At 30.2% G+C, this 11,413-nt stretch overlaps 1 protein-coding gene across 1 annotated transcript; it reads left to right on the top strand.

Annotated features, from left to right (window-relative positions):
• The first annotated feature begins 243 nt into the window (after positions 1 to 243).
• LOC106685403 (protein phosphatase 1 regulatory subunit 42) lies at positions 244 to 1,089 on the top strand. The gene has a single exon (XM_014428046.3). The coding sequence runs from the start codon at positions 244 to 246 to the stop codon at positions 1,087 to 1,089; it is 846 nt and encodes a 281-aa protein (XP_014283532.1).
• The last annotated feature ends 10,324 nt before the right edge of the window (positions 1,090 to 11,413 follow it).

Here is an 11,413-nt window from a genome sequence, read left to right as displayed (position 1 = left end):
AACAAGCAATTGAATTAAATCGTACAGAAAATTTGGCAATGAAATTTTTACTTAAATTTAAGACTAGAACAACTTAAAGTATTCTTGATTCACAAAGTAACTTTTAAATGTGTTTACAAAGGAATACATTCTAATCCTAGTCTTGTAGCTAATGTAATAGCTACCCGTTAGTCATTTGATTTAATTGTACGAATCATATGTAGATAAAAATCATAATTAGATTATACTTTGATTCGTGAAAACATGACTTTTCTCACTGATGAATATCTCCAGTCAGTTTTCAAAGACGGCTGCCACCCTCATCTCAAAACCCACCTCATTATGGATAACAAAGGGATAAAAGAAATTGGTGTACTGGAGCTGTTCTGCAAACTGCAATTGGTCGATCTTCGAAACAATTTCCTTTTTTCGATCCAGAACTTGTATAACCAGTCTTCATTGACACATTTATACCTTCAAGGTAACGAGTTGAGAGTACTCACTGGGTTCCGTACCTTGGTTTCATTAGAGGTTCTCTATTTAGACTTCAACAAAATAGAAGTCATCGAAAACCTGGGCAGCTGCCCACTCAAAACCTTGAGTGTGAAAGGGCAAATTCGGCCGCCCGGCCAAACGATCGCTTTCGAACCTTTTACAATGAAGGCTTTGCAAAATAATTTACAGTCACTCAATGTATCCAGGAATAGGCTACGTTCCATCAAACAACTTAGCGTTTTGAAGCTTCTAGAAGAACTGGACGTTTCCTCTAACGAATTGGAAGATTTCGGAGCATTTCTTGATGATATAAGTGAATTTTTATATCTTAAAAAGTTAGACGTCGCCGACAATTGTATCGCAAAAGTACCTTCTCTTGCTAAGGAAATCGTCACAGTTTGCTTGCGACTAGAAAGTATCAACGGTAAAAAAATTTCCTCGAATATGAGATCGTGGTGTGAAAATATGACGGCTAACAGACGTTTCACCGAAGATGAAAATTTCTGGAAGGAATGTTTTGACGAAAGTGTTTCATGTCTTCCGACAGCGTTTAGGCCTGCAATGAACAAGGATTTCGCGAAGAAGGTTTATCGAAAAATAAATAACGAAGAATAAAAACTTTGTTTTATGCTTAACGAAGGTGGAAACATGTTTTAATTTGTCGTAAACAACGTTAGGGTTTTTTGATTTAAAAACGTTTTGTCCGGTATTTAGCTACTATTTCAATAAATATCTTTATTCTTCTCTGGATTTTCATTGTTCTAGCGTCTATGACAGAGCCATCAATTGTTGTCATAAAATAATGATAATAACTGAGTTTATTTCCGTTTAGTTTCTAAACACTAGCCAAAAATGATCCTCATTCAATTTATTGAAAAATTTGAATTTGTTTTCCATAAAATTATGAATTAATTATTTTTGATTTATTTTATAAGTTTTCAACTTTTAGTAAAACACTTGCAGTCTATGCTACTGAATATGATTAGATTCACCTCCAATTTTGTTAAACAATTATATGATGTGAAATTCTAGGCGACTATCGCAGCATAAGGAGCATCCGTCTTTTTTTAAAAAACATTCAAAGGGGAATTTCGATGTTATAGAATACAGTCCTAGACTTAATCAGTTATAATATTTCTAAAAATGGGAAATTTGAAGTGTAATAAGAGGCTAATAAAAAAAAAAAAAAATTTACGACAAAACATTGTGTTATTTAGTAGCTCGAAATTCCCCTTTGAATGTTTTTTAAAAAAAGACGGATGCTCCTTATTCTTCAATCAATTATTATCTAATTTACTTCATTTCATTTTAAAATTAAATAATTTAAATAGTATTTTGGTTATTGCTCAGTATTCAACAAAAATCGTGATTTCCTTTAATGAAAACACAATTTTCAATTTATCACATGTTTAAAAAAAGAATTTGGGGAGTCAAAAAAAAAAGTTTCAGAAAATTAGTAGCTAAATCTACACCACGTTTTAAAAGAAATCCTGATTTAATTTACGCGTAAAAAATTAACCCAAGTTCTTACCAGTAGAATCGGATTCACAGTAAATTTTTTAGGCAAAGTTCGCCAGGTTTTATTAGACTGCCATAAGCTTGATGGCGAATAAGCAGGGAGAAATATATGAGTATCAACTCTGAAAATCCAGACATAACATCATTTTTTTACCAGAGGTGAATGAAAATTAAAATTCAACAAATTCGAAAGTTCTATGAATTCATTTTTCTTTTGTAATACATTTCATAAATACCAGAAATTGGTCATTGAAAAGTGCTAGCTTAAATCAATTATTACATATCGATTTCAATTAAATAAATAATTAATTATTACATACCGATTATTATTAATTATTATCATAATTATTACACACCAATTCTCTTCAGATTTACAGGAGATGTTGCGAGAAGATCCCACAACAACAAAACTTTTCACTTTTTAAAAATCATTAATATCTATGATCCCATATGGTCTAACTCTAATTCAAGCATAATTTAATGTAGCAATTTACTAACTACGTCAATTCTAATTGTAACTGTAAATATTCAATTGTATTTGTAATTGTAAATTTGTATCTTTCTAACTTTTTATTTGTAATTGAAAATTTGTAACCTTCTCACTTTTTAATTGTATATTTATAACTTTCTCACATTGTAATTGTAAATTTGTAACTTTCTCACTTTGTAATTGTAAATTTGCAACTTTCTAACCATGTCAGTTGTAATCTACTAACTTTGTAAACCCAGTGTAAACGGCCCAATTTATGAAGTAAAAAAAAAGTTATGAAGAAAATTAACTGCTTTATTCGAGCATAATTCAGAAATAATACATTTATTTCAATCTTATTAATCAATTGGTATGGCTTGTTTCTTTCTGAAAAATAGGAAAAAAATGTTTTATATTTTTTTAGTTCCTTTAAATGATTATATATCCACAAAAAACATAAAAACCTAATGAGGCTTCCTGAAAAGTAGGCCAACAATTTTTTTTGGAAAAAGCAAATCATGTTAACTTTTAGCGTTATCTGAAATCCTTAATTATCATTCATAAAAAAATTTAAATGTTTTGAATTTTTTTTTCGCTGTCCATTGTTCATATAACCATTCATAACTACTCTGCATTTTATCTAAATCCTATGTTACTACAGTCTTTAGATAAAACATTTATTTTTAAGCCTTTTGTATAAGGACGAAATAGGTGTTTCAAATATATAAACTCTATTGTAACGTTTTATTTTTATATCTCATGTTCTAATTTATTTAATTAGGTCCGTTATTTGCAATTTGAAGTCCCTTATAGAGCCCTAAGCCACTCATAAGTTGCATGCAGATTATTTAAGTTGTATGGATGTGGTTTTATAAAAGAATTTAAAGGTCATGTATTATGAAAATGTTGTGCAAAAAATCTATTTGTCTGTTATTATGGGAATTGTATAGTCAAGAGCATGAAAATTTATATAGCCAAATTATATTAATGCGTATATCGACCAATATAGACAATCTCTTTATATACACAGCCATTGAAACAACAAAAAATAATGTAATACGAAATTGTTAAATGAACACATTCTTCCTTATTTAAATATATTAGTTTATTTCACAAACAGCAACGTTTCGGGGTTACCCCCCATCTTCAGGTTGCTAGAAAATAAATGCACAAATTTAACATATGCTTACAACATTACTCCTATATCATATTATTCATTAAACTATTCATAAAATATTTACCTGATTAACTTTTTTATATATAATATAATCTCCTATCTCTATTACAAGATTAACAATCTAACTAAATTTAACAATTTATTAAAAAACAATTTTTATATAACAACAAACAACAAAAATTAAATAAATCTAAATTCTATAACTATTACACAAAACTAAAATGTTAATTTATTTATAGTGTATATATAATGTGCGTCTAAAGTCTTAGTGTCTGTTTTAAAATTATTTTCACCAATTTCATATTAGTTTGTAGAAACTCTACCAGTAAAAGATTATTAATTAAAAAAAATATTGTATATCCACAAGCATTGTGAAAATAAACTTACTAGTAACATCTTTTTTTATTTATTTCTTCTACATTTAATCATACTGACTATTAATTTCAATCAGGCGAATTTTCTGTTGCTGTGAGTAAAACCTTTGGATTCTGGAGCCTTCTTGAGTTCTACCCATTCTTATAAAATGGCGGTTGATCGTGATCTTAAAAAATCACCTCCTTTTATAACTGTTGTTCTAAAAACAGTGTTTCCTTACAAAGTAATGAACTTGTCGTACAGCTAGCAATAAATAAATTACAAAAATCAATTAAGTGCGTAAAAAAAATTCTATTATAGAAACAAATAAAAGGTTTATTGAACTGTTAGGTTCATTCAACACTATTTACCTAAAAATCTCCCTTCACTGTTTTCTTCAAAATCCAAACAAAATGATTTTCATCTATGATTGGGTCGACCCAAAGTCTGATTTGTTCTAATTATCCTTTTATAGATTCGTTCGTATTCCATCCCTACAATTTTACACCCCACTTTATTCGTTGCGATAGTATCACCTCAAGTTTAAGTATCATATCAAAACTAAATCCTAACTAGTGCCTCTTTTTTAATGTTATTGATTATTGATAAATTTGTATCAAATATTTGTTATGCAGGTTTATGATTTCTGATTTGATCTGATCACTTTGTAAGTCTATTTACCGTAAAGATTGACTTCGCTGACGGAAACCTCCACTAGACGACGTGAAGGAGGTGAAACTTCAAGAAGCACCCTCATATCCTCAGACGCAGGGGACACCGACGGATCAATACAAATTGCTGGGGTTTTTACGCCCACCAAAAATTGGATCGGGAGCCAGTGATTGGTCGGGGATCGGGAGGAGGTGGCCATTTCCATAGCTCGGCAATTTTCCTTTATGGTGGGGAGGAGAGGGGGAAATCTTTCATTGCCCGGTTTTTGATATTCAGGTTTGATACCTCGGCCTCAGGCGGCTCTATCCCGCTCTCTTTTGCATAATTGACTCTCCCTCTCTCTCGCTGCCCCTAAATCCTGCCCTCTCTCCGCTACATTTGCTTCAAGTGCCTGTCCGCTCGTCTTCAGCTTTCGCCAAATATATTCATTCTAATATCGGTATGGTTTATATATAAAAAAAAGTAACAGCCCCCTCATAACTCCTCTTTACATAATAAGGTACATAACCCAGTTGGCTATCAACCGTTGAATCACTCATTTAAAGATTCAATAAATAGATTAGAATTTATTTTATACAAACTAGCACACCCTGCAATGTTTCTCAATTGCTAGATTTAGGAATGTAGATAGATTAATTGAATATAATTGAAATTTTGATATATATTGATATTTTAAATTATTTACACATTAAATTAATCATTTAACTATTAAATAAATTGGGGGTGACGGTAGCAGCGTGGTCTGCGATAACGCGCCTGTCTGCCAACCCATAGATTGCGAGTTCGAGTCCGGCCCTACCCGGGATTTTTTCAAGCATAATAATTACGCAAAATTCACTCACAATCTCCCCCCGGTCAGCCAATGGCACCCACAAAAACCTGGACCTCCACGGTCTGTGGCGCCAATGAAAAAAAAAATTAAATAAATCAAATAGTATCCTTATTAAGTCTCAATATTCTTTATTATATCAGTAGTCCAACGTTTCGGCCAATTCGGCCATCCTCAAGGACAATCTAAGCATTTAACAGCGTATTATGTATTCATTTGTAACAATTTTAAAAACAACATTATTTATAATAATATACCATACCTTAAATATAAATTCATACCTCACACCAAGATTTTTAAAAACGTTTTACTGGCTATTTTGGCCAGGTCATCAAATTCAAGTCAAAATCATCCTATGAAAAAGTCAATTAATAGAAAATCAAATTAATTATTAATAAGCTTTATCTAGTTACCTATTTTTTTATAACTTCATTAATTTTTAAAACTTTAATTTTAGATTAAAAACACACTCTCCACTATCAGTTAAACAAACTATTTATAACCTTCCACACACTCAGGTCAGGCTTATTATTATTTTAATTCAAATTGTTTTTTGGTCTCAATTTTTATTTATTCCAATTATTAAAATTAATTCTAAATAGAAACAAAAATTTTTCCCATATTTTTAATAAATTTATTTTACTTAAAACCTCTGTAATTATTTAATTTATGGCTCATTATATCTATCTAGTTTATAGCGGCATATAACATTATATAATGAAAATATATGGTAAAAAAATAACTCCCACTCCACTCAACTAATCTACACGGTACTAAAGGTCCAAACCTGACCTAATTAAACATTAGAACGGGAGATGTAAATGAAAAGTTTTTCTTTATTTGAAACCAATATTTTACCCTAACAAATACATTAAATCTAAATGGTGGTAATACAGATAAAAAGAGCAAAAATTCAGCTTTTTAACAGTTGTATTAACGTATGAATCGGATAAAAAGTTTAGTAGTTATGAACGATTATATGAATAAAGGACACCTGTAGAAAAAAAAATTCTCTACATAAATTAAGTTCAAAAATTTCTCTTAAAAATGTAATTTAAAGGTTTCAATCGAGGCAACAAACAAATATGATTCGCTTTTTCATAAAACTATTTTTTTAACCTACTTTACTGAAATCCTTTAATAGAATCAGTATCATTTTTCTTGTTCTTCTGAAAGACATATATAAATTGGCTGTTAATAACAAAAAATAAAACGTACACTTTCTGAGCTCCGCTCCAAAAATGCTTGATTTTGTTAACTTTTTTTTTACCGGAAAAGACGGAATAGCCTATAACCTTCCCGGAAAACCTCTAGAAATTTAGTAAACAGCCCCATTAAAATCGGATGAACGGCATGACAGTATATAATATAAAAATAAACAAAAATTTATTTTTATATATTAGATAAATGATTGACCATATGTGAATTTGAAGATGGCAGTTAGTACTGTAGAAACTAGGCGAAATATTGCAGAAACTACCTATTGGATATAGACATAGGTTATTAAAAATGAGTTGAAATATTTCAAACGAGCAATCTAAATCCAAAAGTATGAAGAAGATGGTCACGGCTGCAGTGAAAGAGAAAAAAAATATGTTTTCAACTATTTATTGGTTACCAATTTTTCGACGCCTAATGTTGGTCATCAGGGCTAGAACAAAAAGATACAAAGAAGGTATCATTGTAAGAGTATAACAGTGACATTGAATAAAACCAATGTAAAAGTAGAGGTATGCAAACTATCGAAATCCTAAATAAATAACATTAAAGATGATAAAGATAAATACAAAAAAAAAAAAAAATCAATATAATAAAAAGTAATGATACAACAGAATATATATTATTGAAAAACTACTAAGCAACTAAGGAGAAATAATTGTTGTCACAGTAATTAAAGTAAATAATCAGGTAATAATTAATGCTGTGTCAGTTATTAATTTATTTTTTTTAGCCTTATCTTGAAGATAATTAATACAATCTACCACAAATTAAGGGCATTAAGTATTAGTATTGAAATAATCATTCATAAAAGATTACAGAAATAAATTTTGTATGATGAGAGTATTTTATATGCCCTGAAAATCCTCCCAGGGTACAGAAATAGAGGAATAATAAGGAAAAATCAGAAAAAAAAAGAGAAAAATTAAAAAAAAAGTGAATGAATACAATAGTACTCAATGAATTAAATGAAAAGAAAAGAATTAAATTATAAAGAAATATATAAACAAAAGAAAATGCTATCATGAATTCTATAAATAAAAGTATGAATCTTAAAAAATCGCTAAAAAAAATTTATGTCCAAGACAAAGAAAAGTAAAATTTGTCAGTTATTATCTCTCTTCAGTTAATTTATAGTTCTTTTCAATAACACCTATTCTGTTGTATCAGTTTATTACTCTTTATGTTAGTTTATAATTTTTTTTTATATTTATCTTTACATTCCTTATTATTTTATTTTGGTTTTTGATAGTTTGGCTATCTTCAGTTTTACATCTGGTTTATTTAATGTCACTCTTTTACATTTAAAATTACTCTATTTTAAACACGATGAAGACTTACATTGTGGGTCGAAACATCGGAAATAAATTTTAAAAAAATAAATAGCCCTGGCTATTTTCAAATTTTGTGATTTAGATCGCTTGTTAGGAATATGCTAACATGCTAAATATTTTCGTATCGGGTGCATGTTGTTCCTGCAATAATTTCATATTTTGTTTTTTTTTATTCCCACTTGCTGTCAGTCTCAAGTTTCTTAACGTCTGAGGTTTTCAAATTATTGTGAGGATTACACCATTATAAGCAGTCTGAAATGACGTCATTGACTGAGAATAAAGAATTATAATATATTTTCAATACTATCAGTGAGGAAGAAACGGATAATGGAGAAATATGCATGGGAAACTGCGTTGACAGAGCTTCTGATAATTATCTAGAATTTTGGAACACCCCTCATTTTTTTAATCACCTATTTAGTTACGTGTATTTAGATTATTAAAATACATACAATATAAATTTAATTCCTTCATTGTAATGAGGTTTTTCCTTGGTTAGTTTTTAATTACCTAAATGTATTTTTAATTTTTTTTTCTACTTTAAGCACGTCTTAGTTAGACCGTAAGGAATTCAAAATATATTCAAATGAAATTTAATTATACAAACCCTCCGGCGGTTATGTTCGAGACTAAACGGCGCTGAAGGTAGGAGTAATAAAAACCTTGTAAATTATTCTGTAGATAGTGTTTACCCTGGAAAAGAGGGAGGATTGAGATAATTTTATGTAAAAGGCTGAGACAAGTTAAGAAGAGGCTTGCAGTCTGCAAGGAGATGTCCTGATTACTGTAATAGGAGCGGGATGAGGAAGCTGAGGTGCTCTCTACTGGGGAGCTGTAAAATTATACTCTCAGAGGAGGGTCTCTTAGCCAGTTCCTAACGAAATAATTATCGTGTAGATCTCTTCCTCTCTTCCACCCCTTGTCGTCTCCTCCGTTACATCTGTATTTCTCTTTCGCACTGTCCTCTTTCCATATTACACATAATTAAATATAATCACAGGAAGTGGATGTATTTCATTATGGCCAATCTCTTAAATATAACTACTTATAAAAAAATCAAGACGACTCCTAATTCATAAACCACTTATGAATCTCACTTCTAACATTTTATAAAGTTGTTGAATTAAATTTAACTGGAGGAGTCACAGAATATGTGTAAGAAATCACCAGAGATGACTGAAATCATCTACTCTTTAAAGAGTCGTGAGCCCCTCGTTGCGAAGAATCTTGGGGATCTACTGGCTCAAGAAGAACTCTAACGAAGAAGTCTGAAGTATCTAATAGTGTTATATATAAATATCCCTATCCTTCTCAAAATAAGGAAGAAGAAATGAATGTGGATGGGAAACATCCGAGAAATATGATTTTTCATCGTACGATGGATCTCTTTGAAAAAGAAGAGGAAGACTAAGAAAGAGACGTAGCACAATCTGTAGAAAAGGACTTTGGAATAGCAGGCAAAGAATGGCAAGAACCAAGATGGATTTCAACAAGAAGAGCGGATTTGAATTGTCTCGAAAATTGCCCACGCCCTACTAGAAGTCAACAAACATTTTAGGGTTTATACTAGAGGTATGCATGATGTGTTAAATGTAAAATGTTTAATCATGCTAAATATTATAAGTATAGGATTGTGAGCAACACTATTTAAAGTCATGTTAAATGTAAAATGCATAAGAACTCCCAACGGATTTTTGAGCAACTTGTTTTATAACCTTTCCTTCCAAAACTTGATGTTATTGTTTGCTTTCAAGTTTCCATTAAACGAATTTATTACAACATGGCTAAATTGAGTGAAAAGTGGACGTTGTGTAAAAGTTTGGTCACTGAGTGTTTTGTTGATCACTTAAAGAGGATCAAGATGAGCTAATTGACAATTATCATTACATTATTATTGTCATCCATTGCTTTATTAGGCCATCCTAAAAATTATAATAGCCTGATAATATGATAATTGCTAAAGATTTTCTTCTCATTCTGCCAATAGGTCATAATAAAATTAAATTGTAGGAAGATAGTCCGGGTGAGGGTCAATAAAGGTATTAAAATTATAAAAGAAACTATTTATTGTTAACCAACGTTTCCAGATTGAAACAGGGATGTAAAACCTTTCCACTAACAGTGGATTTGAAAATGAATTGTTAAGCAATTTAACAACGGTGAATCATATGACCTACACTCTGGCATTAAACTAGGATAATTACATCCTCGAGATAGAAACGGGTGTGTAATGTTGTTGGGATAGATGAAAAACGATTCACTTGCGCAGAAGATTTTCAGAATTATAGCAGGTTTAATGGTGTTGAAGCAACATTAAAAATTTGTATTTTTTTTTCTAATTTATTTTATAAAATTAATTTAATAATAATAATTATGCAAGTACATTTCATTCTTAAAATCAATATCTAAATTGTAAATAATGTAAAATCGTGTTAAGTGATGATGTCTTTTACGTAAAATAATTGTATCATAATGTTGTGATCGCCAGCTAAAATCGTCAATATTGATCGCGCTTAAACATTCGGGAATGCAAGTTTATACTACAGATTTTTAAAAGGTTCTTCAGTTAGACAGTAGTATACGAGTACATTTGGCCAACCCACAGAGTATATACTAACTTCCTGACGGTCACAGGAGTCCATATTCTTCAGGAATAATTTCTTCTAAGGATCTTCACCTTTAGTTCCCAGCTGTACGTAGGTTATAAACATTTATATTTATATACAATGTATATAAAAAAGATGTGGTTCTGTGCTCATAGCACGTATCTTATATAGATATAAATGTCGGATTTTCTATCTTTTCATTTTCTTTTTCTTTCTATAAGCATCGTCTAATTTTTTTTTCCATTTTTCAATATAAAGAAGTATATATTTTGTTTTATAATTTTTATCTTGCTTATTTTTTTATTAATAAATATTTAGAAATTTAATTAATTTTTTGAATACTTCTTTTTATTTATTTATTTTTTTATCACGTATCGGCCACTGAGACCACGTGAATATCAATGGTTAGGCTTCTTTGGTAGTCTTGATTTTCTTTCTTCCCATCGCAGTTTCATGATCCTCGACTGCCTTTCTTTTCTTTCTTCGGATCACTTCGTACCCAATTTTTTTCCTCTTCCAATATTGGTGAGATTTTTCAATGTTTTCCTACACGTATCTCTGTCTAAACAGTCGGTATCTGAAATTTTAAGTCTCTTTAATTCCTCTCTCATTTGGCTCGTGTATCCTCCCATGTTTTTGTAGCTAAAATTTTTTTTGAAGATTTTCCTATTCAATCTTTCCTCCTTCATCCTCTTCATGTGCCTATAAAACATCAGCCTTCTGATTCTCATCTAGGTTTCCAGGTCTTTGATGTTTCTGTAG

The sequence above is a fragment of the Halyomorpha halys genome, unplaced genomic scaffold, assembly GCF_000696795.3.
Source record: "Halyomorpha halys isolate HHAL.00 unplaced genomic scaffold, Hhal_1.1 Scaffold33.1, whole genome shotgun sequence".
Taxonomy (NCBI): Eukaryota; Metazoa; Arthropoda; class Insecta; order Hemiptera; family Pentatomidae; genus Halyomorpha; species Halyomorpha halys.
The sequence above is the reverse complement of the archived record's forward strand: the minus strand, read 5'-3'. Positions and strand labels throughout refer to the sequence as shown.

Bases quoted from the DNA above. Each gene is read 5' to 3' on its own strand.
- LOC106685403 (XM_014428046.3), top strand. From the start codon at position 244: ATGACTTTTCTCACTGATGAATATCTCCAGTCAGTTTTCAAAGACGGC.